Source organism: Rhea pennata, chromosome Z, assembly GCF_028389875.1.
Source record: "Rhea pennata isolate bPtePen1 chromosome Z, bPtePen1.pri, whole genome shotgun sequence".
Classification (NCBI taxonomy): Eukaryota; Metazoa; Chordata; class Aves; order Rheiformes; family Rheidae; genus Rhea; species Rhea pennata.
Genome location: NC_084702.1, coordinates 58,350,498 through 58,377,904, shown reverse-complemented (window position 1 = coordinate 58,377,904; position 27,407 = coordinate 58,350,498). Strand labels below are relative to the sequence as shown.

The window sequence follows — 27,407 nt, the reverse complement described above, 5'->3', positions numbered from 1 at the left end:
AATCGGTAAGATGAAGTGAAAGAAGTTCTGCTTTTGTAGCTTGTTTATAATTTATTGATGCAAAGACTTCCAAGTTGCCTGATCCAGAAAAAAAGGAGACATGTTAAATAGAAAGCCATATTGTGCCTTCTGGCTTTTACAGTATGGATGAGAAAACAACTATCAGTATAGTGGCTATTAGAAAAGATGGAGAATTTTCTAACTGAACACTTCTCTGTCAAAACATGATAATTCAATGAAAGCAGAATGCTTTGTTTAGAGTTCATTGTTTTGCAGTTTTCTACTATAAAACCAGATTTCTGATTAAACATCTTATTTTCTATTTTAAAAAAATCCAAATTGAAATGAGGCATTTTGATAACACCAAAATTAACACAGTGATTAAACAAAATAAAAAAAAACTTTGAGGTTTAAGAATTCACTCCATGTGAAATTTTACAATTTTTTGGTTTTATTGCATTCCACAGTCTGATTCCCACCTCTCTTGATTAGCTGTGCTTCTGGCCTCTGGCCATCATACTTGCATTGGGAAAGCTTCCAAACTCAATTGGAGAGTCAAGTTGTAAAAAGCCATCTTCTAGTTGGTTGGTTAGTACCTCTTGTTTTGTCATCTGTTCCTTTAGTGGAGAAAACTCCATAAATTTACAGTTGCTCTGTTGTAAAAAAGAATGGGTATTAGTCCACTTTCCTTTGAAATTCTAATTTAGATTAATTCTACTTTTTTGTGCCAGCAAAGCATAGGCATTTTTCAAATCAGTTTTTAAAATACTAGCAGCCTTTTTGTAAGTATTATTTATAGCATCTATTTAAGCCTATTGAATCCCTATTCTCCCACCTGACAAGCTTGATGGATTCACACATGCTACGTGTCCTGAAAGCTGAACGTAGTTTGTGGCAGTCTTCTGCTACAGAGAGAAAATGGAACTCCTGGTGATGGGCTCAAAGCCAAAGAAAAAAATCTGAACAGAGAAGTGTCTACTTAAAAAACAGTAGCAAATCTCAGGAAGAAATATTGGCGGCAATAGATTATGTTGTATATAATCTATAGTGGGAGCCGAGATTCAGCGAAGTTCCATTTCTGCTGAAATATAATGCAGGCCCTATATTCTTTCAAAGTACAGTAAGATGCTTTAAACAATTCAGATTACAGTGAATGCCTTCTTCTAATAAAAAATCTCTCTCTGTGTGCACAAAGCCTGAGTTAGAAAGCATGGAATCTACATCTTTCTGTATCTTATAACCTGTCTGGCATTGTAACCTATACACGGGGACAGGTGTCCAGATCTCTACTCTCAGAGATTCAGCGGCTTCATTCTGGCTTACCTATGCTCTGCAGTAGTGTCGCCAAGACCTCATATATCAGAATGTATGATCATGTTTAGGAAAACAAAACAGATTGAATAGATGGGTCATTCAATGTTTCTGACTTAAAGCAACCGATTTAAAACAGAAAACTGATTTAAAAAAGAAAAGACAGCTTTTGTCATAAATTGAGGATGAACAAGTACCCTCTCTATCAGAAAGACAGGGCCTTTGCATTTATCCCACCTATAATGTATTAAAAATCAGCTTATCATTCAGCTGATTAATCTATCTGCAGTTTGAACTTTTTCTTCCATTTCCAAACCCATAAACTGATAAGGCTGAAATGCTTGTGGGACTGCAACTAGAAAATGAGCAATAGCAGTCCTGTTTCACTACTGCATGATCTACACAATTTAGGATTAGATAGGATTAGTTCTTTTTTTTACTAAAATACTTCTAAAACTGGACATAGGGCAGTGAAAATAACACTCCTTCTCTACCAGAAAGGCTTGTAAAACTCTTCGGGAAAAGCTGAAGTCTGCTCTAGGCATTTTCTCACCCGCGTGGCTCCACCCAGCATCTGAAAATGTGATTCCAAATAGTGTTTACTAAAATGCAGAACAGTGCATGCTGTGAATAGAAGAAGTTTCATACTAGCGGTGTTAGCATGTATTCTAGGAAGGGATACTATTTAAAGAAGTCTCAATGTCATAAAGAGATGGTGAGTGCTATATAATCTGTGCATGCCTATGGTCTGTGTAGGCAAATACCAACTCCTTCTAAGTATTTCAGATGAGAGTATTTTAATTTATTTATAAACCTTACATACTCTGGAATTTTATTAGTCTGCATTCCACTCCCAGGAACAAGTTCCAAAGAGCTGCAGGAGTACAGAAAAATGTGAAGGGGATGGCTGTTTTGGGAGTGAATACAGGGCCTGTAAAGTCATGCCACTGAATGAGGAGTGATAGCCTCTTAAAGAAAAAACAGTTATCACGTAGAGGAGAGTGCTGTTTGCTTTGTAACTAGAGGCGTGATGCAGCAACATATACATGAATGAGAGAAAGGCAAAGAAACAGACAAGTCTGCAGTTGCTCTTAGTAGAGGGTTAGGCTGGTACGAGTAGGAACCTGAACATTTTGGCTCAGTTTCCTCTCTCATCTCAGTCGTGAAATCTCTCTAACACTTCAAGAACCAAATGTGATGTTTTTGTACTTTCAAGTCAAAGTGGAAATATAACAAAAGAAAATGATGTACAGTCTAAATTTCAGCCTCGCATTTCCATGCCTGAGTTTCTCTCAGCACCAACTGTAAAACTCAGGTATCCGCATTTGCCTCTCAGTTTATAGTCCAAAGATTAGAACAGCAGAAATCCTTATCCAGCAAAGGAAAAATAACCTCTTTAAAGCTGCTCATTTTGCTCAGTTCAAGGTTTCACGTGTCAACATTCTTTTCTTTCTCATATTTAAAGAATTGTGACAGGAAAATTATATCTGCTCTTTGAAAGAATAGCCTATAGATCTATATATTCCATATCTACCTTTCTTCAGGAGGTATGTCATGTTTATCTCAGAATGTCATTCTTCTATACCTTACTACAAGTGCTACACTGTGAAACTGTCCTGAACCTATTTATAGCCACCTGTGAGTCACAGAACTTGAATTCAGGAAATCTGGATGGTAATAGTTTATCTAGGACACCTGTCATTTCAAGATCTGCCTGTAAGGAACCTGACACTCAGCAGGACATAGCAAGGCTATGCACGCTGAAATGCCACTGAGACTACAGTGTTCCTGGAGCTGTTGTACTGGAGCAATGGCATGGGAAAGAAGAGCAATAACCTTTGCTCTCTAAGAACATGTCTGTCTGCAGAATGCTGCATGATTTGTGTCTACCACATATCTTAAACATCCAGTAAATCTGATCTGATTTTAGCATTTGACATTTTGGCATCTGATTCTGGCATTTGGTGACTTCAACATCAATTCATGTTAGTTTGTTGTCCCTTCTAAATAGCTGTCAGTTCTTGGATACAGTTACATTTTTGTAGATTCTTTGCAAGAAGATACTTATATTCTGTAATTGAAAGACAGAATAAACAAATTGAAATGAATTTTATCTTGGAAATTATATGCCCAGCAAAGAATTCAGATCTTCTGCATAATTCCACAATACAGTACAAAGAAGTCATGAATCTACTTAGTTGCAAAAATAAATCAATTATCAATTCATCCATCACCTATCACTAACAAGGCAGAGAAAGCGAACTAAACTAGGTTCTGCACTATAAAAAGAAGAAATAGCATCTCCATATCAAGAAATGACTTCCTTGGCAAGGGAATGATATTAATCAGAGACAGGAACCATTTACTTTCCAACTGTATTTGCCTTTCTGAGCAATTTCTGAATAAAAATTAGACAGGATTTGAATTTCAATTAATTGTACTTTTGCCCTTCCATCACTTAAAGAACAGTGTACGTATGTCCAGTGTTGCAGGCAGTTGCCTGCAATAATATAATCACTGAAAATGAGCTTGACAAGGGATCTCAAGAGATTGTCTAGTCCAATATCTTGCTTTGAAGCAGGAGAAATATGCCTTCATTGTTCAAGCCAGAGGTTTGTCTTGCATGTTCAATAAAATGTGCGGTGGGAAAGACCTTAGGGAGAATGACAGAAAAGGAATGTTATTATCCGTTGCTAAGAACTGAGTTACAGGATGCACTCCGCTGCAGATCCCAGATCATCGGAAGTGACTACGTAGCGAAACACGATGTTCACCTCTGAACACTGACTCTCCTGCAGTACTTCTTTGGTCCATGTCTTTTGCGCTTAAAATTATTTATTAATAAAGATTTGGCCCAGTTTCACTACTACTTTGCATGCTTTTAAGCAAGGATTATGTGATGGCTACAAAATGCACTGTGCATCAATACATTGTATGGATGGCCACAAAAACTGAATGACAGGATAAACAATTCTTGAGGATTTAAGTTCAAAGAAGAAGAGGAAATTAGCCTAAATCCCTTTTGTCCTTTCTATCCTACTCCCTACAAATAGATTCAAGACACGTTCATCTCATCCCTTTCATTTAGAAACGGGTTTTTAAACCGTTGCTACATCCAGCTTGGTAGTATTACGGCTGGTTGGTTGGAATATTACCATTAGGAAACTTTGCTCACAGTCTACAATTTGGGGCCTGCTGGTCCTTCTCCTTTGGCACAGAAGTATGTTTCTTTCATCCCTCACCTTGTTTAAGCCCTACAGTTTTCACTGGAAAAAAAAAAGAACGCTCCAAGCCTTCTGAAAGCACTCAATTCTATTTCTTCATAGGGGATTTTGTATGTTCTTAATTATTTGTAAATCTAAACTCTTGCCCCAACAAACTAGTATGTTTAAGGCCCATTAGCCAAACGCAATACTATAATATCTGGATAGCTCACCTCTTACTGCAAACTCTACCTCTAATTAGAAAACCAAGTTTGTCATGAAAAGGGCCTCAATGTCACATGACTGGACTTGCATAAAACTTGCTAAGCTGTTTTTTCAGAAACACAATACTTTCTATGAACTTTATTTCACCTGTATTAACATTACTGGTATCAAAACAGCTGACAAATGAACTGCTAAGGCACAATTAATTGAGTACCTAAAAAGGGCCAGGAACATCAAAGCATTGTTAGCCCTGCCTTAATGTTCCTGGCCCAACAACAAATATCTGTAAAGACAAAAATGATATGTTCTGTGCCTTCCATTGAAAAATTGAATCAAATTCAGAAAGAAAGCATGGAAAGAGATGTGTTGGGCAGAGGAAAGGCTGTAGCATTTTACACTGAAACATAAATACTAAGTAAAATCAGTCATGTAAAAGTGCCAGTGATGCTATTTGAAGAACTGCTGCTACTCCTAATAAGTAAGAGTGAAACCTCACTACTTCTCTCCTATTCAGTGAAGCAGTGATAGAACTTTCAACTATGATATTTGATGCATGTCCAGTTAACACATTTGTAGTTACATGTCTTTATATAGTAGCCTGTTAGCAGTTTAACACTATACCAAATCACTACGCATCTCACTGAAGCTGTTCATTTTCAGTCTGAGTATGACTGAACACTCTGTATAGAAGTCAGTGGAGCCAGTTTAGACTTGCTGAGAATCTGGCCTGAAATTCTTAGTCTTAGCTATTCTGGTGAGAAATCTATTTTCAGCAATATGTAGACTGAAAAAAAACCTTGCGTCACATAGTAACTATATTTAACCAGAAACACAAACAAGGTAACTTCCCAGCGGAACAAAGATGCATCACTAATGACAGATACAAAGATAAAGATACCACAGAATGTTTTTAAATAAGCTAGTCTCCTAATATGGACTCAGCATATTTTCCTCCGGCAAAGCTTTTCGCAGAGGTAAGTCACTAGATATTGACAGCCCATTCCAATATTAATTTAAAAAAACTGTCTTGGTTTCTGCAATGCAAGGGCTCAGCAAAGGGTACCAAATCTGTGGAAAACAGGGTAAAAAGAACAAACACTGAGGCTGAAAAAACTCTTCACAGAAAGGTGTAGGAATAACTTGGTTACCTCAGCAGCCCTGTGTTGCTTGTTGAGGGTAGACAGTCAAACCCAGAGACCACCTTTTTAGAGGAGTCTGTAGCCGTTTTTTGCTTGAACATATGCCATTCACATCAGATGTGTCCATCTGTAGTATAAAGCCCACAGTTAATCTGCTCTTGATGCAAGGCCTAGCATTTGCATGCAAAAGTCATATGCAGGGACCCATTTGCACTTACATATGTAGAAGATGACATTTTGAAAAACTGGCTCCTAGAATCATTCCTTCTGTGACTATTATGCAGCCATCTGTACAAAAGTAGCAACCAAACACTTTGCCATCAGCAGTGTGCGAGCCTTTCAGATGTGACTGGTAGGAAGTGGGTTTCTTTTCCCTTTGTCCAAACTTAATTTCAACAGAAAATTGGATTTTCAATTAATAACATTTTTCAACTTAATGTTAGATATGTTAGTTTTCACAGAATCATAGAATGGTAAGGTTGGAAGGGACCTCTGGAGATCATCTAGTCCATACAGGAACTGAACCTGTGACCTTGGCATTAGCAGCACCATGCTCTAACCAACTGAGCTAAACTGAATCCTTCCTTTTCTCACCTCTGCCAAACATAATTGATCTGATAGGTGCCATGCATATTCATACCCTGTGACTTCAGTTTTCTCTGCAGCACTGTAATCAGAGATTCTTGTGACACATCCTAGCAGCTCATCAAGATAAGTGTGATCTCATGAGGGACTGTGGCTTACAAAAAGAAGCATTACCTCAGATAGCACAACAGTATTTTGGAAAAAAAATCAGTGTTCTCTTTCTTCTCCCACTTCCAAAAGCACAAAAGAAATCCAGTGAGGAAAGAATTTTCTTTCAAATTCGTTTTCAGTTCATCTGATTTCTTTGCATTAAGATCAATTTAACATCCTCTGCTTAAACCAGGTACAAACTGATCACTGCTCTGCTCTCAAGAAAATATGCTGTGATCAATGGTGTGGATGGACAAAGTATGCAATGAGAGAGGCATGAAGGGCAGGACCTCAGATGATGAGAACCACATGTGGAATCCATGGGTCATGCACCATGCAAAATGCTCAGTATGTTAAACCTCTCAGAGGATACACTTTTCAGACTGCAGTAAGCCTAGTTTCAATTACTAAATACGCATGATACACATGGTGCATGTTAGATTGCATCTGACTCAAATAACCCAAACATGGGTAACGGCCAATGAGAGAAGCCATCACAGAGTCATGAAAACAACAGTGTGGCAATTTTCCAAAATATGCTGAAATAGGACACATGCCAGGACAGGTGTTCTCTACCTCCACAAACTGTGCTAAAAAAGTTGATTAGAAAAGTGGAACAGTGACTTCTATTTGTCATATTACTCTTTGTAAATATTCATTCCATTTTATCCTTCCTCAGGATTTTATGAGAGCAAGGTCATATGAAAGATGGGATTTTTTCAATGAATCATAATCACTTTTCTATTCTTTCAATCTTCTGCTGGCTATACTCTAGGACTGTGCACAAAAGCAATGAAACTGTTATATAAAGAGAATTTGAGTCACTGAGAACAAAAAAAATAGAACGAAAAGGCCTTCTACACTTTAGCTATGTACGTGGGATAATTTTGCTCACAGTTACATAATTACTGGTATCTGTTCAATCAAAGGTTTTTACCCATGAAGCTGGAAAAAAATTACTCCTCCTAAGGAAACATTCCTGCAAACCAACACCTTCATAGAAAAGAAATGTTGCGTAACACTTTACTGCCAAGATAGACAAAGTCTATGTTCCCTTAAAGACAAGATATTTAACATTTGACATTTTTTCCTCCCTCTTTCCTTCACATCTTGCCTTTACAAGAATACTGAATACAAGAGAAAAGCAATCATATCCCACTATGGTACTGCTTTTTTCTCCCATCCCACTTCCACAGCATTTTATACACACTTTTTGATATGCTGAATTATTGCAAGACAGGACACAAGACAATGACAAAACATCATCTAGAAGCCAGTGGACTTGGAATTTCATTTTGTGTATGTTTGAAAAGGGCATTTTAGCTCCCAGTCCTCAACTAACAGCTGAAATCCATCAGTAGTGCTTTGTTGTTGCTACCAGAAACCTTTTTGAGCTGGGTTTTAGGGAAAGACAACATCAGGTAGGTGACAGCTTTTATGAAGTAGATTTCCCCCGCTTCAGGCTGACATCTATTTCCATAGAAACAGAGGGGGAAATGGACCATTAGCATCCACAAGTCAATTTAAGCTACAATTGGTCAATTTCAATCATGGAAAAAGACCTTGAATTAGTGAAAATGGCACTTTTAAAATGACCCTTAAAAAAATCTTTTAATGTATTTTTCTGTACTTGCTAAGCTCAGTTTTGATGGAACAGAGTCACAAAGGCCTCTTAGAGCCAGCAGGGAAGCAGAAGGTGAGGATAAGAACTGTAGGTCATATGCAACAGCTGGATGTAAAAAGCAAAACAAAAGGCATCTGAAACTTCAAGGTTCTAACGTCCCAAAATTTAAATATCAGTTTAAAATTGTTGCTTTAATACAGTGACTTTTTAGTTAGTATCTTTATCTGAAAACCAAATTCCGAAATCGCTTTAACAACTGCAATATACTCTTCAATAATTATTTTCCTTGGATAGGTGCACTTACAGGAGAGAAGCAGATATCTAGGTCACAGCAATATTTGGTTAATAATCATATATATTATGATACATTGTTTTATCAATGCAGTCTACCCACGAAGATGTAAAAGATGCAATTCCAAAGTATTCTTTGCTATGTAATTGTAGAATGATGAGTTATGAGAACGCTAGACTCAAAGTCTCCTGAGATTATAGCTTAGCAGTATGGTACAGATACGAACCTCACACTTCTTTTATTGTAGTGTAGCCCCATTGCCATTGATGATATTATTCCTGCTCTCTAAGCATGAAAGCTTCCTTTGTGGGAAATCAAGGCAATCAAAATCAGTTCTGCAGTGGCTATGCTGAAGCTTAAGGGTGCATGTGTCATGCTCTATTTGCACATTACATCAACCACAATATTCTATTGCCATTTTTGCCCTGTCTTTTGTATGCAGTTTGCAGTCTACATGTTCTTTATGGAGTGTGTACCCACTGTGCAAGGCTTTAAAACCTTCAAGTAGAAATCTACTACAAAATCATACTTTTACTTGGAGATACAGCAGTAACATTTCTGCATAGGATTTTGGATGCCTGGGGCTCAGTAGTTTCTCCTTTCTTTGGATGAGTTTGACTCTCTCCACAGATGGTTAAAGGCTGAAAATTACATACTTAGTTGTTTTTTTTCAGGAATTCTGCCTGATTTCTACACTGCATTGATATAAAGGTCAAATTCCATCAGCTTCTGCCAGAGAATTCTCTGAATTTTGTTATTTTTTTTTCCAAGACACACAGCAAAGTAGAACACTTGCCTTAAAAATGTTTCAACTTTGGGGAAATTTCTTAATTTATTTTCTTCCAAATTAAACATTATCTTTGTATAGTATTTGTTGATTTCTGTATTTAGCTCCTTTATTTCATGTTTAGTCTTCAGCGTTGGGTTGAGTCCTTTTTTCTCAGCCTCCAAAGCGCTCAGAAGTGAAAAAGAACATCGTGTTCCTGCAGACTGCCCAGGACACATGCTTCACAGCTGTGCCAAGTTTGCAGCTGACCAATTGGCCTACAACGCAAGAAGACTCATTTTCAAAATTTACAATCGTTTTTTTAATGTGTGCCAGATAGGCCAATTCATTCTGAGACTTCTTTGATTTTATTGACGTTTAGAGCTTCATCCAGTTCCCAGTGAAGTCAATGGTGCCTTTCCAATCCATGTAGCAGTACTTGGATGAATCTGTAAGTGAGCAGAACTTTTTCCTGTCACCTATTTTACCCACTGAGACATTCAAAAGATCACCACTCCTCATTTTGTGATGTTGGATAACGACATTAATCCCGGAATTTACAGGATGTGAATTTATCAAATCAGAAGACAAAACTGACTTAAACTAACAAATTCCACGCATTGTCTCTCATGAAAATGGCAATGCTAATACGAATGGTGTTATTCTGTTTGATTTGTTCCAGAAATAATGTGTGCCTTTTAAGATCCGTAAGACCTGCTCCCTCAATGTGGTTGGCTTGTCCAGATGAAGGGAAAACATGAACAAGCAGACTTTCGGCATCTAGTCTAAAATATTAAGATGTGATTTCATTACTAGAATTTTTATAACAGTGGAAGCAGGCATAATTCAACCATAAAATGTTTTGATTAGAATTTAATGTCTGAAACTATTTCAGATTGAACATTTCAGTTTACAGAGCATATAAACAGACTTCTGAAACTCAGCATTTGCAAAGATGAAATCATAAGCTGGAAGACTCCAAACCCAGATGACATTTGAATTTGTAGCCAACAACAGCATCCACTCTGCAAAGTAAAACCGACAGGGCAGCAGCGTCGTTAGTACATGCGCTTTAAGCACAAAAAGCCTGTATACTGTAGAAGCCACTTATCAGGTAAATGTTAAAAAAAAAAAAAAAGGTAAAAATAGTAAGAAGAGAACTGAGAAGTTCAGGGCTTTCCATTCCAACCAATCACCCAAATATAAGTGGGAAATGAAAGGAAATGAAATAGAGTAACACCTCTCCCCATTTACTAGGAAATTTTTTTTACCAAGTTGAAACACTGCACTACTGGTACAGCATACATAAAGAGGAAGGAGGTGGCAAGATACCTTATTCACTGAAAGAACTGGACTTTTTGGTGCCCTACTTTACTCTCCCCATCTGAGTCTCATCTTCCTTTATCCCTGGGAAACATGTAGAAGAGACAGAAATTACAAAGATCAATTCTTAGAAGAAAAGAAAGGAATATCTGACCCATAGAAGAGTCAGCACACACCACTCCTCCTCCTACACTTCTGGTGAAAGATCATAAACTTCTAATGATTCCAACAGAGTTGAAATTGTCACTCTCGGGAATTTCTGATGTTCGAATTCATGGTTTCTTAGGACTCTAGATTCCTTAAATTGATAGCTCTTCATGCACGTTCATTTGTGACAGGATTGTTCACTCCAGAAAGTTATTAGACCAGGACTCCTGACAACAAAAATGTCCAAAAATGGACAACAAAAAGTTGTCTACTGTATGTCACAAAGAAATGTGATTTGTCTGAAATGGAGCTAAATTAAGGTGAGATATCAAGAAAAGCTTTTAGTAGTGATCTCTACTGGAATATGAAATGCTACTCCAAATATCTCAGTGGGAGAACCACTTATATTGCTACTGGTGAGGGCTCTTGAGACTAGGCTATATGGATAGGCTTTATTTCGGTATGAAGAACACGAACTAGAAGTACAGTGGGTCCTTTCATCTCCATTTTTTTCGCTACTAAACATAATTGAAGGTATACTATTAAAAAAACTGACAAAAGGTACATAAGTCTTTTTTTTCACTTCTGTAAAGAGTAGGAAAATGCTATGAAATCCTAACATTATAGTTAAGAGGAACACTAGGCCTAAAACCAAGGAAGTATGGAAGAAATGATGTTAGACTGCAGAAAGAAAGAATAGATCTTCTCTGAAAAACAAGCAAGGGAAGGATAAAATGTATGACATTGCTATCACTTCCATTTGATAGTTTTCTTTCTAATAAGTGTTTCATTCTCAGTTGTTAGTATTGTTTCCCAAAGAGAAAAAGAAGAAAAAATCATAAAAAGCTGACATCCTCTCTCAAACAAAATGAGAAGATTAAGGCCAAAATCAGAAAAAGCAATATACCAAAACACGCAGATAAGTTTCTTCCATGAGAGGTTATACTCTCCCATTTACCAACTACACCTGTAAGAAAGGAGGCTGCATAAAATACCCTCAGAATAATGCACTGGTAAGGCCAGTGCATTGATTTGCTCCTACAGGCACCAGGACTGCAGTTACAGTCACACTGCAGATCTTTAAATGGAAGCATGAACTGAACCGCAAGGCAAATGGAAATGGCCCTAGAACGTGACAACAGAACTGGCTCCTCTGAAACCCTAACTGAGGTCACAGTGACACTTGTTTTGATCATAAAATCTCTTCTTTAGCAATATTAATGAAAAAATAAGCCTAATTCTCTTTTTAGCTTATTTGTAGCAATGGTGTTTTGGATCCTGTAACAGAAGCAGATAAATGCTCAATTATGAATGGTTATGTTTTCTGAAATAATATCAGGTTTCATATGGACTAATAATTCGTTTGGAAAGTTCCTAATAAAAGTCCTAGACACAGAAAAGGAACTTGTAACTAGTTTCTTCTCAATTACTTTCACTTTCAACACTGCCTCAGACAATATTCGTATATTGCCCACTGAAGAATTCCAGCTTTCTTTGAAGAGATAAGCATACCCACTGAAAAGATGGTCTCATAAAAGATTAAAGTTCCTTTCCATATCAACAACAAATTAGTCATGCATTTTCACACTGTTGCACTCTGAAATCAGAAAAATATAAATTATTAAATATTCTTATACTCTACTTACAAAAGCAACTATTTTAGTTAATTGCTAATTTTAGTGTGGCTTAAAAACAAATGAGAAAATGTACTGTAAATGTTCACACTCAAATACATAAAGTGTATTCTACCAGGAACAATATTAGTACTTAACAGTATTTAGGGAATAATTCATGATAGGAATAAGTCTTAATACAAAAACAGTTGCTGTAAACTTCATTTTCCTACATAGTAGTATAAAAATGGATCAAGATATTTAAGATACTATTTCTGCATTACAGATGGCTTATAACTAAGACTGTACTTTCTTTCCTCCTGTAGTGGAAGATATTTTTACTGGCAGACATAAGTATACAGTTATATGCACTTGTGACTATTAAGAAACTTGTGTTGTAACCCAGTGACAAAAGTCAGTGCAATCTTATCTATTGACAAGATGAATAATTATGACATGAATATTTAACACTTTAACTTCATAACATTCCAGAAAGTGAATCCTTTAAACAGATCTGTCTGAATTACACCCTTTTACTAGCAACAAACTGAAATACATAAATAACCTAGTGGCATAAACAACTGCATGCTGGTTCATTTCAGGTGAGGAATGACAAGCAGGCTTCAGCAGGGCTCAGCACAAGCACATGGGACTATGCGATTTGTTTCCTTTGTGGGATGGGATATTACAACAGTTTTCTATGGAATAAACTGTCCTTCTGTATAGGAAGGGTAGGTCCTGAGACTGTTAATGAATGTTCAATGGAATGTATTCTACCTGGAGTTATGATCCAAAGTGGACACATTCAAAACAAACATCAGTCAGCAAATTTGTGGCATGATGTAGAGGACTGTGCCTGCCTCTTAAAGCAGTTCTATGAATTAAAAATACATATTCAAACATTAAAGCTACCACAGAGAATGTTCTTTTTTTTCCTATTCATGAACCAAACTCCCACTGGATTGAGTTGGTGATTCATCACAGTGCCACATCAGGATCTTGTCCAGCTTTTCTGTAGATAAGAAAGCTCCAGCACACAGGCAGTGGCCAGATGAGGTGGACAGAGCATTTATACCTTCCTTTCCACTTAGACTAACAGTGTAAACAAAGGCTAGTGTGAAGCCAGGATTGCTGGACTGGCAAAGATTTAGATCCATGACACCAGACCTATATTCCCTAGGCACATACGGGAAGAAAGAAATTGTAAGTTTATCTGTTATCTGTTATCTGTACTGTTATCATGGATCAGGTTCAGGATGGAGTTCATATGCAAAATATGAGCACACTTGCCACAGTCTGGCCATGTAGACTCCTAGCAAGTCTCTCAGCCTAGTTCTGCTCTCCTCCAACAGATCTGTGTGTGTTGCTTGATGCATCCTGAAAGAGAAGTCATTGCCACTAGCCAGAGTCTAACTGCAGGGCAAGTGCCAAGACTCATGCTCTTTGTTGTGAAAGTCCACAGTTTGATTCTAAGTCTGACTCTTTACTAGCACCCCTGAAAATGGCAGTCCTCATTTTTCTACTCTACCAAACTGCACCAATGAATCAAGGTCAAGATGTGAGTATATCCCAATAACGTCTACAAGAGAGCACGTCTCCAATAGAAATAGCACCACAGTATTTTCCAGGATTGGCATGAGCAGTATAGAAGCTGTATGGGTACAGAAGGGGAGCCAGTTATCCACTGTGCAATCATGACCACGTATGAAAATCAACGGAATCACTCCTGTACAAACCAGAGTAGAATCTAGTCCAAGCCCTCTGTGTACCCTTCACCATACAGCTCTGCAGAGCAGGACTGTTTTCGCAAGGCCTGCTTCAATACAAAACAGAGCTTGTGCTTGGATCCCAGTGCCGTATCTCTCCACAGGGCAGATACCAATGGAAAACGAGAGCAGTGGATCATGCCTGTTGCTCCAGCACTGACAGCAACCCTACAGCCAAACTACTAAAGTGATCTGCTTTTCTCCTAGAAATGGTTACAGAAGAGATATTTTCTCCCTTCTCTATAATCACGCTGGCCTCATCACCCAGCGTAGGCATGCTGCCATACATAAGCAGTCTCAAGGAGGTCTCGTTTGACTGAGACAGCCAGGGAAACAGACTGAAAACCCTGCTGTGTTCATGCAGAGAGGGAATACTGAGGGAAGACTCTTCAAGAAATACTGAGGCTTCAGGATGAATACTGGCATGGGAAATAAAATCTTTATTTCAGAATACCTCCACTGTTTTTACTTGCCAATGCTGAATAAGATTTCATGAAGTGCTGATATTATATGAAATATAGCACTGTGCAGGAAACAAACTCACCAGGCTTACTGGAAATGTTTAATTCCCATTTTAGCTGTTTTATTATTATAGGGGGTCCAGATACACAGATCAGGCATTCATATAGCTTTTTCTTGTTCCCACTGTAAGTACTGGAGGAAAATAAAGTTTTAATAGACTGTTACATGACCACAGTCCTGACAGAGAAATGTCAAGCTTTATTAAAAGATACAGAATATATTATATTCTCCAACGCTCAGTAAGGTAAGATTTCCAGCCCACAGCCAAAATGTCTATAGATTATAAGCTCCTTGACTTTTCTTTTAAACAACTGGGCTTTTTTTTTCCAGGTCATTATTCCATAACCCAATAACTGAAATGCTATTCTGAACATCCTCTGTATTATTCTGCAGATCAACAGCAATCAAAGAAAACCCATAGTTAAAGACCGAGGGGAAATTCCCGGTGATTCAAAGTGGGTTATCCGGGTTACAAATTGAACAGGCCCTGTCTTCTCCCAGCTCTCCCTAGTGCAGTACCATGGTGCTGCATGTACAACACAATATGCACTGCTCGTCGAGGCCTCCCTCTGCCTGCTTCTTCTGAAAACAGAATCCCTAAGGATAGCTGCTTACAACTTCTTTCAAAGGCAAATGTACCACACACACGCCTATAACTCAATTCCCATGTGGCTTATATTAGCCATATTCTTCTGTTTTGCTGTTATTACATGCAACTGAGAGCCAGCTGTAACTAGACAGAAGCACACAATGCAGGTAAGGCATAGCATAGGCTCACCCAATTAGAGCCTCTTTGAGTGACACTGAAGTCATGAATACTTAAATCACTGTGGCATCTAAACACCTCCGCAACAGAGCAATGTACCGACATTGAAGAGAAGCCACCCTTGCAGAGATACTGGCCCTCCCTGGACCACCATTTTCTGCCATCTAGCCTTGCAGAGAAAGAAGGATTGTTATCCTCAGGTGCTGCACGCCAGCCTGAGAATGGGCATTTGCTTCCCACCGTCCAGCCCTTTGGCAGTTTTGAGTTCAGGAACATACAACAGCAACCACAGTTTCAGAACACGTCACACTGCTTTAATAGCATTTGCTCTCATGAGCTCCTAAGAAAAGGTTTGCTGTACCAGCAATTCTTCCATATTACTTTTAATTGTGTTGGCCTTCATGGTGCGCTTCACCACATCAGTCTGCTACGCTCACTATACGTTTTCATAAGAGTTGCTCCAAAAGCTGTTCACTTCTCCAATGTTTTTTTTTTCCTTTATCCAAGCCATCACCTTCTTTTTCTGGAAGGACTCATGAAAATCAGACCATTTTCCTGTGTCACATCTAAGACTTTTTTTAATATGTTGACTGTTGTCTCAGTCCATTTCTGTACTGAGTTCAGCCTATTTCTTATCTCTCCAAGGCTGTCATGAGACACTCTGCATGATCTGGCTTATGATATGACACAGCTGATGAACTATAACTGCCCCAGATTCCTCCACTTTAACAAAGTGATGCTTTATGAAGCAGACCAGAGGGCAACGCTGTCTCTTTAGGAGCTGGTGAGCCTACCATAAACCACAATTGCATCACACCAAGGGATCTCTTTTCAGCAGCCGTTTGCACTTCATAACGTATCTTCTGCTTCAGGCTGTCTGCACAATCAAACAAGGGCAGCGACAAAGCAAACTCTGCTCTGGACAAGGTAACTCACTTTCCTCATGATCTGAGGGAATCGTGGTATCTTTGCACCAACCACCAATTTTTGCTTGTCATCCAAATCCATGCCATCCAAAGAAAAAAAAATCCCCAACCCCCTAAACAGGTACCAGATACTAATTGAAATTATGTGGCTCTGTTCTAGGATCCTTTCCCTCTATAAAGGTTGTTAGGAAATACTCCCGTTCCAAAGTGCATTTCATAGCAGAAACTATACAGATGTGAAGTATTTGTACTCAAATGAAATGGGCAACAACAACGTACGAATTGTTGGCTAAAGGGCAGTCTATCAGCCTTATCTTTGAATTTCCATGCTTTTCGTCAGACCTTGAAACCTTACATTAAAACAGTGGTTTTCTTTTTTTTCCCCTCTTTTCTTTGTGGTTTAACAGATAAAGTCATAATGGGAGGAGGCTTTACTGCTTTTGCTGCATGTAAAAACATTAAATTATTCTGTTATTCTGAGGTTCACTGATAGGATGAAGATGTCAACTGAACACTAAGGATAGCATTTTCTTGTTCTGCTAGTAACAGAGGGCTTCTTTGATTTGGTTTTTCAGTTTAGCAAATTCCTGATGCAATTGTCTTGATATGAGCTCTTCAAATTTTTACTTCCATCTTTCCCCAAAATAACACTTCTTTTTCCTGTTCTTTTATTTTTGTAAATAAAGTAATTTCTAAACCACTACTAAATTCATACTAAAATATGTTAATTCAAGCACATTTCTCAGATTCTATTTTTCATACTATTTAAAAGATGTCCTAATAGTACATATCAAATAAATACTCTTATGGAAATATCACATACAAAATATTGGCTCTACCAGATTCAAAATGAAAATAAAACTAATTCAGATTTTGTGGAACCATAGAACTGCAATTTAATTTAGGTTGGAAAGGACCTCTGAGGGTCATCTATTCCAGCCTCCTCAATTTGTTCCAAACAGAGCTAGCTTCAAAATTAAATCACTTAAATAAAAAGAGGTCCAAATACTACCTGCTCATATAACTAAGTGCTTGTTTCGTAACGGTATTCATTTAATAGTTTTGTAACATTTTCAGGACAAGGCATATCTTCTTGTAGTACAGAAATTCTGAGGTTGGTAGAGAACAACACAAATGCTCTAATGAAATAACAGGCAAAGTGGAAAAAAAATAGAAGGCTCCCCCTAGAAGAGGGAGTACTGTGTCCAGTGCTGGTCTCCCTAATACAAAAGAGACACAGAGCTACTGGAGCAAGTTCAGCAAAGGGCTACTAAGATGACTGGAGCATCTCTCATATGAGGAAAAGTTGAGAGAGTTGGGACTGTTCAGCCTGCAGAAGAGAAGACTGAGAAGGGATCTTATCAATGTGCGTAAGTATCTGAAGGAAGTTGTAAAGAGCATGGGGCCAGATTCTTTTCAGTGGTACCAGGAATAGGACAAGAGACTACGAGCACAAACTGAAACACAGGGAGTACTGTCAACATAAGAATAAACTTCTTTACTGTGGGGGTAACAGAGCACTGGAACAAATTGCCCAGAGAGGCTGTAGAGTCTCCATCTTTGGAGATATTCAAAATCATCTGGACATGATCCTGAGCAATGTGTTGTAGGTGAACCTGCTAGAGCAGCGGGTTGTATCAGAAGATCTGTAAGAGTCCCCTCCAACCTCAACCATCTGTGATTCTGTGAAAAACGACGGCATGCAGCATGTGTGTGCATGTGCATGGAAGAGACTGTGTCCTGTAGCAGCAAGGCAGAATTAGCATAACCCCTGTTGGATTCACTTTGCTGTTCCTACCAGAGGAGTAGGTAGGAACAGTAAAAACAATTTGCTGCATTGCACTGGCACTTGAAAGAGTAAGGCAAGTGTTTTTGGCCTTCATCTTTCATTCTCTCTACTTATTTAGCTATAAGGAGCTTGTCTTTGTTGGGTACACCTTATAGCATCCACATGATCATTTTATGCTTGATAAAATGACAGTTGTCAGGTCACATGACAATATTTACCAACAAAACAGGTCAAAGTTTTATTGCTCTGTGGTTAGATTTCAGCAGAATACCATGATAAAGCTAATTAATCATACTGCAAATTTGTTCCCCCCCCCCCAAAAAAAAAAAAAAAAAAAAAAAAAAAAGAAAGAAAAAGCAAGCAAGCAAGCTCTGGCCCATCAGATTAAATAGCAACAATTCATTCTTGTTTATGGCTTCAATAATAATAGAAGAATCCCTAACCCAAGCTGCAAAAGGAAACTAAATATGCTTTGTTTTGGCCCTAAACTCCTACTGGATTCACAGGATGGGCCCTAGTTTTATATTTGCTTCCTAGTACTGTGATTGTTAGAGATGTCACTCAAAATGCATTTTATGTAAGAGCAACCGTTACATGTCACTGCCTGGCAGAATTTGGATTATTCATGCCCATATTGTAATGTATTTCTGAGGCCTGACAAAAACATGTCTAAATTGGCACGCTTCCCAAGGCTTGGTCTTGCACCTTATGCACTTTGCAAAGAAGGGAAGGTGCTGCCTATCCAGTAGCCACACTGAGATTTACTGTGATTGGTAACTCTCATGAACAGTTGATTTAAGGGGCTACAGTATCTCAGACAACTGGTAATAAAGTATGACCTTTTCCATCTTGATGCTACTGGAAAAAACTAGGCAACTGTTATTCTATATAGATCTGTACCAAACGACTAGATGGTCTCAGCCTAATTTAAACTTCATCTGTCTGCTACTCAGACTCAGCTCATTACTGTAGGATGCAAATTTCCATGTGATCAGCTGTCAGTACTGAAACCTACAATGACGTTTTAGGGAAACAGTCTTAACAGAAAACACATCTAAAGATGGCCATGGAAATTTAGATACATTATTTCTCCTGGGTGTCTTATTACTCTTGGGGGTCTTACTCAGACAGTGCTGATAGACATCAGGTGCAGAAATGACACAATGTACGTGAAAACCTGCAAGATTACTGTTCACACTGAACCATTTGTCTACATAAAAAACATGTGAGTCTTGAATGGCTATCAAGCCTAGACTTTTCTATCAGTGAGTGCACAAGCAATGAAAGAGTAGAAGAGGAATTACACATAGATTTCATAAAAAGCAGAATCTATGTTTATGTAATTTGACTTGATTGAAAAATAAACACAGATGCTGCATTTGCAGATATATTTATAACATTATTTTATCAATTTTGCTGTGTTTCAGACACGGAAAAATATTGTCTATTTATGTCGTAATAATCTGTAGATCTGAAAAAATAATTTTTCTTTTAGATTTAAGAAGTTTCTTTGACAAAATGTAAATCTTCATTAAAATGTTTAGTTTTTTGAAAATTATGAGACCAGAGAAAAAGACTGCATAAAAAAAAATCAACTTTCAGATGATTAAGGACAGTTTGCTCTTTACTACAAGCAAAACATTTTGAAGGCTTTTCATAAATGCAAAATAACTTCTGATTGTGATTTGCACATAGAGATCTTATTTTCCATTAGTTCTAGTGTTTTAGAAATTTGCTCTAAAGCAAATTGGAGAAACTGTTTTCTAATAGACACTATTATGGAAGTATGGTCTTCTGATTTTATGACTACGGAAATCAGTTTTTTTGGATACAGTATTGGAGGGGCAAGGAACTGATTCTGGACCTCTGATTCTGACAGGAAAGTTTAAGTATGAGAAAGTATGGTATGTCAGGGTTTGTGTCTTCTTCAGATAATTAATATACATAGAGATCCATAAAAAGACTCCAGTGATCATTCACTCCATCTCCCTATCCAAGGTAGGACAACCTTTATCTGTGCTAGACAGCTGTTTGACTAGCCTACTCCTAAAAACCTCCAGTAATGGAGAGTCTATCACTTTCTCCTGGAAAATGAAAAAAAGTCATCATGTCTACCATAGCATGAAATGAGTCATATGTTAGAAACGTCTGTAAAGGGAAACTTGATTGATTAGCTCAAATACAGACATTTATTGCTGATGTCAGCTTTTTGACGAAACAGATCCCCCATTCTATCCCTCTGACAGACCTGAAATAAAATACAAATCAAATTGTTCTGTTATGCCCAGCATGACTGGCACACTGCAGGCTTGCTTCCCTGATTCTTAATATGACAGGAAGCTTTGCTAATTTATTTCCTGCATTTCTCTATCTTATTTTTAGCTCACTCTTTTCCTTTATATGCTAGAATACTTCTAAGTAATGAAAGAACTTGCTTTTCACGCTACTGTTTTGTTTTCAGAAACACATTTAAACCACATTTTTGGGCAGTCATATTCTTTTTGTCCTAGCTATGACAGAAAACATCACCATTCACAGGCTTTGATGCTGTTCCTTCTTATGATATACTTTATTTATTTTCTATTTAATTCATGTTTACAGCAATTACGAACAGCTTTTCCTGTTGTTTTCCTGACTTCCCACTATGGTAATTCCTTCAGGAATTTTACATGAGTCATTTAGCAGTGTGTGCTAGAACAGTTAAAGTTACACTGTGCAAATTAATTTTCATGTTTGGGAGAAAGAAAGAATATAAGCATTGATTCTCTTTCAACTTCAACCCTTAAATCAGCTGGCTGAAACCCTGCAGCTGCAGGATGGTACAATGTTATATCAGGAGTCACAGGACTTTGCTCTGAACTTAGCAAACAACACATATCATTAACATTTATCACACCTAAAGTGTATTCCAGTAGAATTTCCTTCTGCTGCCTCCTTTACCCTTGCCAACATTATCCCAGGAGATCACTTTCAGTGCTGATGTAATCCATTGAACTAGATAACTTACCTTAGGAACGGATTTGCCTTGATATCTCAAAAGAAAGGAATCTCCCTGCTTAAAATCTGCCAGTAATGAACACAAATGTAGTTCACCGGTTGTAGTAACAGAGATCTGATGCCTCGGGAACTTTGCTTTTCCCACAGAATCTTTTTGATGATGTTTTGTTTCCTCTCTTCCATACTTCAAAATTTCCTTTCTGAGATCAAGCTGAACTTTTTTTGCTAAAGGAAAGGGAACTTCCAGGGTAAATTCTCTCCTGTATTGCATAACCTTTACTAAAGAAAGTCTGCCCAGAGGTAAGATGTGAAGGTTAAAATAACCTGACTGCTACGAGTATGGAACCTACTTGTATTTCACTGTATTCCCTTAAGCAGCCTCTGGCAGGAATGCTCCTCAAGAGATCCCCTGATGGATGGAGATTAAAGTTGTCTTTCTTAGTAAGCACTTCAAGTGTGTATGGCTTGTACTGGATAATCCAGCTGTTGTAAATTGAGCCTTCTATCTTTATTTTGCCCTTACTTCTGTCTTTTCTTCTTTCCTTTGATTGCTGGGCTTGACAATTACTCCTGTTTATATGTTGCCTCAATGACTTAACCTTTCAACTGGTCAAAAAAATTCAAGAAATTTTGACCTAACCAAGCATGCCTACAGACACTACTCACACTGTAAATTTTATATGTAGAAGCTTTATGTGATCCATAAGGCCTCCATCCAAGCACGTAATTGAAGGAGGACCCAGGTTTACAACTCCTGCATCTTCCTCCCTTTTGTATCAAGCCTTACACCAGAGCAGTGCTTCCTAATCTTCTCAGAGCAAACCTCATGGCCTTCTCCTGCTGAGATTACACATAGACAATGATCCCTGGGGACACTGGGATAATGCCTGGGAAGGAGACAGGTCATGACAGTAAACAGTCCCAGGTATGAGGGAGCTGGAGTGACTTTGGGAGAGGAGTTAAAATAGACCTGACAAAAAGGCAGCAAGGGTTGCTGCACAAAAACCTGCTATCATTGCTCACCCCGCCTCTTGGGTACTTCTGCTTCTTTGCCATGAGTGAGTTCAGGGAGGAAATCTAATAAAGAAAGCAGGCCCAGACGCTTGGCTACTACAGAGGGGATGCAAGAAGAAGGTACATTCACCTCTGGCTTAGAGACTTTCTCCTCCAGTGAAGGATGCAGCACCAGCAGGGAGGGAGCAAAACTGTCAACTCTAGCCCTGCATTTCACCTGTGGGACAAGTCTAGTCTTGTCCATTGGGAACTCTTACTCCAGAGGTTTTGAGTTCCCTTAAATCCTTCATTGTCAGGCCAGTGCCCAGGACTGGCATTCCAACTAGCCAGTCTGTCTAATCCCCTTCAAAATCCATGCTGTTTTTGCCCTCAGCAACAGTGAATGCCAGAGACAGCAGTCTGGACAGAAGAAATGGAACATTCTTTCTTTACTCTGCTTCTGCCTGCATTTTCAATCCCACAAAAAAATACATGAGACGAGGGCTGGCATTTCTCTCAATAACCTTCAATGTTACTATTATTTAGTATTTAAATTATGCTTTTGCTCACGTACACACACGGTCTTTGTTCTGAAAGAGTACTAAATTCAAATGTCATGCTGTGTGATTAGACTGCCAGATACTCTAATAAGAGCATTGTTACCTTCGTCTGGGCACCGGATCCTGGAATTCTCTTGCTGTAACCTCATGGCATTCTATCACACCTTGCGTTGTCAGACCCATCCTGCCATCCCAAGAGGCCTTTGGAGCTGTCACTTTCTCTCCTCTGTAGTCCCGGAGTAAGTTAAGTCCTAATGAACTAAGGTAGAAATGATTAACAGATGTCAGAAAATATCCTTCTAGTTTGTCTTGGAAGCTTGCAGAGAAAGTCAGGAACTCAACCGGGGAAAACACCCCTTCCAAAGCATAAGGAAGATGCCACAGAGAAGCATCTAAATATATACATATATATCTGATAGGAGATTTCTGCTTTTTTCTCCACGCTCAGTACAACGAAATTCCTCATCTTAAAACATTTTTGAACACATCTCCAGAAGTCCAAGGATTCCAAAAGCATGTACTTTCTTTCAGGTGCTCTAATGTAAAAATTACATCTTGTTGTAGTAAAACTGTTTCACTTTTTGTCTTAGTTTTCTGTGCTCAGCATATGAGCTAATTTGCTTTTTAAGAAGGCGCAATTGCCAAATTACAGCAAGGTAGCCTCTTCCCTTCCGCTCAGCCAACATGTACTTGTGTTCTGATCACAAGACTTCAGGCCGTAGGTATTTCTGGATATCTACGTTACTTCACCAGATTCACAGTTCCTCACACAGGATTTCAAGAACTGATCCTTGCGGTCTCTCCAGACAGGTAAGACTCTTGTCCATGTCCTTATGTCCTCTCTTCATAGTCAGAACCATCTGTATGGTTTCTCTAACACATAAACAGTCTTCCTAAAACCCACAGAGAGCACAGCTGCGAAAGTTTTCTTTGGCCAGGAGACCTGATCCCACCCCATCATTTTTTGTGTACCTTACCACAGTGGCACCTACCTGTGCCACTGCATCCGGCACAAATGTTGTCCTTGCTTTTGAAGTGCCACGCATCGTTCGCCCCATTCAGCCACCCCCTGCGCAGACACCTGGTTCACCGGGCCGTGGCACCGGCCCCACGAGCCTTCAGCTCCCCGGCCCTTCCTTCCCTCCTCCCTGTTACACCTGTGCTTAAGCCACTTTCTCCTCAGCCTGGGGGACACTTCCAGGAACTGCGACAGGGTAACTCGTGTATGTGTGTACTTAGGATTTAACAGGTAGAGAGACCTGTCCAGCCGCAGCACACATACCTGCTGCTGCGCCCTCGCGCTGCCGGATCCGCCTTGGGCTGTAAGCTCCTCGGGGCAGGGAACGTGTCATTCTGTGCCCTGCCGCACGGACCTAGCAAACCTGGGCACCACCGGGCCGCGATCAGCCACGAGGCACCGAGGGCCCCGGCTGGGCCGCACAGCCGCCGCCTCGCCCGTTCGACGCCTGGGCCCGCCCCGAGCCCCTCGGCAGCCCCCGCGGGGCGGCGGCGGCGCAGGACGGCGGTTACCGCGCCGCGGCCGGCCCCGCTCCGCTCCGCGGCGCGCGCGTCCGCAGGGGGCTGCGGCGCGGCCCTGCCGCGCGGGGCTCGGGGGCGGCGGGGACCAGCAGCAGCCGCCAGAGAGGAGCCGGGAGCGCGCGCGCTCCGCTCCGCTCCGCTCCGCTCCGGCGGGCGGCGGCGCGGGCGGGGCGAGGCGGCGGGCGCCGCCCCGCGGCCGTCAGTCGGCGGCGGGCGGGCGGGGCCGCGGCGGAGCCGGTTGGCGGCCGCGGCGGGGGGCGGGGCGGGGGCAGCGCGGGCGGCGGGCACCGCGCCGCCGGGGCACTGGGGCGGCGAGCGCGGCCGGGGGAAGCCGGGCCCGGGCGCGCGCGCAGGGTCGGCGGCCGCCAGCGAGCGAGGACGCGGCGGCGGCGGCGGCTGCCCGGCGGCGGAGGGAGGCGGCGGCGCCGCGCTGAGGTAAAGGGCGCCGCGGCGGCCGCTCGCCCGGCGCTGCCCCGCTGGCGGCGGGCAGCTCCCGGCGGGGCGGCGGGCGGGGGCAGCGCCGGGCCGGGCCGCCCGGAAGCCGGTCGGCGGCGGCGGGGTGGCGTCCGGGCGCGGCGGGAAGCGCCGCCGCCGCGGCTCGCTGCAACTTTTCCTGGGGGCGCGGGGAGGCCGGGCGGGCCGCGGCGCCGCTGCGGCCAGCGCGCTGCTCCGGCGCCGGCGCCTCTGCCCGCGGCCGGCCGCGCCGCAAGGCGCTTCCTGGTGGCGGCGGGACGGAGCCGCCGGGGCCGGGCTGGCGGCGCGCTGCCCCGCGGGCGCCGGCGGCGGCCCGGCCCCGGCCCCGGCCCCGGCCCCGCCGCGCCGCCCGGGCGGAGCGGCCGCGGGGAGGCGGCGCCGCGCGGCGCCTCGGCCGGGCGCTGCCTCGCTGCGCGGGTGCCCGAGCTCCGGCAGCGGCGCCGCGGGCTCCGACCCGTTCTTGCACAGGCTGGGGAATGAACTGATACGAAGTCTTAGAGGTGCCTAATGATTCTTTTATATAGCGTTTGGACCTCACGGTCTTGCGGAAAATTATTTCCTGGCGTGGTGCTTTCCTCGGTTACCTCCATTTGGAGAACGCAGCATCGCCCTTCACTTTCGCGATAACTGCGATTTTGAGTTACAGGTGTGTAGACACCTAGTGGGGAGAAGAGCCCCTCTCCGGGCAAAATTCCGTGGTTAGATTTCAGTTCCTGTTATTTCGGTGCAAACTGCTTCCGTAAATACACTAGTCTGATCTTTTGACAAAGCTCATAATAGCTAAGGAAGGAGAGTTTATATCTTAGACACTTTTTCCCCTAGGAGTTTTTGGAGTAAGTTTTAGAGGAGTCGTATGCAGAGAGAGATGACAGTACAAGGAGGCATGCTTATTAAATGTGCGTTTTTAAAAATGAAGAGAATTCTTGCCATCTGACATAGTCATGCAAGAGCAGTATCGCACAAGTACCCCTCTTTGGGCTGGCGATAACATGCACTCTGTGTGGAGCAGAAGACATTTTTCTTCTCAGTCAAAAAAGGAGTGATAGTAGGAGAGGAAAAGCTTAGGTACTGGTAGAGTGGGAGCTGGACATCATTTTTGATAGGAGGACAAAAGAGGGCAGTGGGGAAGCTTTCATATAACCTCAAGTGGAAAAGGAGGAGAGTATATAAGAATCTCATTCAACTTTCTTCAGAATCTTAAATACTTCTAGCTGTTGATATCTTCAACATAAACCATTCTGTGAAAAGAACAGAATTCTGCTGAAACTCAGGAATCTCCCATCAGGGCTGAGCTCTTTAGGCAGTAAATAAAAAACAAACGAGCATTTGACTCTCTCACAATACTCTTTCTCCTTTTCCATTCCATCCGCCAACTGGAAATCCACTAACATATCATCTCAAATATAACAATGTTTCTTGCCTGAAGTGTTTGGTTTGGATTTTTTTCCCTCTACTTAAGAAGATGGTCTCTGAGCTATTTATATTAAGAGTAATCAGCTTAAATCAGTTTGACTCAAAATGTCTGTGGGTAGAGACTGTGTAACTCACTTGGAATAAAATTCTATTTATATAAAATCTTAACAGGATAGAGAATGAAGAAGTGTCAAAGAGAGGTTATTTGGAGACACTACAGTGTTTCCATGCTGATGTGGAGAAATAGTATCTATTGCTGGATTTTACCTATTGGTATGCAGTATGGCTGTCTGCAAGGTTCTTGGAGTCAGAGCCTTTCTCCATCCCCACGCTTGACAGGTACTGAGGATACATACAAGCGTAATTCAAGAAATTTTGTGTGGATCACCCACGCGATGTCTCCAGGTATGCACAGCAGCCGTCAGCCAGGTGACTGGGTGCTGGGCCTGCACTGAAGGCAGTGCTGCAGCTCTGAGCCCCAGGGAAGCCAGATTTGGGAAAGCTTTGTTACCATAACTGACTGTACTGAGCTGTTCTAACATGCAAGTAAGTGAGGCCTTCTGTTCTCTCTGATATTAAGTTTTGAGTTTCTAAAATAGGTTTAAAAACTGTCATAAACAATTTTTACATTATTACAACATTTCAATTTTTACGTTGTCAGATGAGGTATAAGGCACACAAATATTCATTTTAAGTATCTGGCTGTAAAGATGCTATGATAGATTTGATAAAAGATCAGAGCAGTAGGTCAAGTCGGTTAAATTATACAGTGTTTAGAAGACTTATCTGGTTAACTGCCAAAATGCCTGCAGGCAGTAGGAGTGAAATGAGTAGTAGCATAGCGCTTGTTGAACCTTTCTTAACAAGAAAATAAATTTTTCAGAATACTTAATATAGTAGAAGTGGTAGTTCTTTCAGATTTTACTGTGCATGGTTGGTTTTGATTGGAAACACTTAGATTAGCTCCAACGTTTAGAGCTAAGGTGTGTAAGTGCATTTTGTTCCCTTGCTCTATGAAATGGGAGGAACCCATGCTTAAAAAAAAGAAAAACTTCTGTACAATTTAATTGATACTTGTGCTGCAGACTTTTTTTTTTTTTTTTTTTTTTTTTTTTGTGTCTTCCAATTCTTGTCAGGTTCTGTGCATTTCCTTCTGGTGGCAAATGCAAAAATAAATTAACAGGAAGATACTTTTATTGATATTTCAAAGTCTGGTGTTTGCTTGTGTGTGCTAAGCAACATAGTTTGGGTTTTCGGAAGTGGCTACAGAAATTTCTCATTAAA

General features: G+C 40.7%; 2 protein-coding genes across 3 annotated transcripts in view; one reads left to right on the top strand and one right to left on the bottom strand.

Annotated features, from left to right (window-relative positions):
- Positions 1-25,316, bottom strand: part of LOC134153931 (collagen alpha-2(I) chain-like) — a 94,298-nt gene extending 68,982 nt beyond the window's left edge. The window contains exons 1-3 of the mRNA XM_062600500.1: positions 25,295-25,316; positions 23,980-24,304; positions 22,801-22,956 (exon numbers count right to left, since the gene is read on the bottom strand). Coding sequence (XP_062456484.1) covers positions 22,801-22,956; positions 23,980-24,304; positions 25,295-25,316 — 503 coding nt within the window. The remainder of the gene's footprint in view (positions 1-22,800; positions 22,957-23,979; positions 24,305-25,294) is intronic.
- PIK3R1 (phosphoinositide-3-kinase regulatory subunit 1) overlaps positions 24,603-27,407 on the top strand; it is a 60,436-nt gene continuing 57,631 nt past the window's right edge. The window contains exon 1 of one of the 2 annotated variants that reach the window (XM_062599296.1): positions 24,603-24,671. The gene's annotated coding sequence lies outside the window, so the exon portion shown is untranslated. Of the gene's footprint in view, positions 24,672-25,330; positions 25,357-27,407 lie in introns of those variants that run through there. The other variant, XM_062599295.1, reaches the window with a different exon arrangement.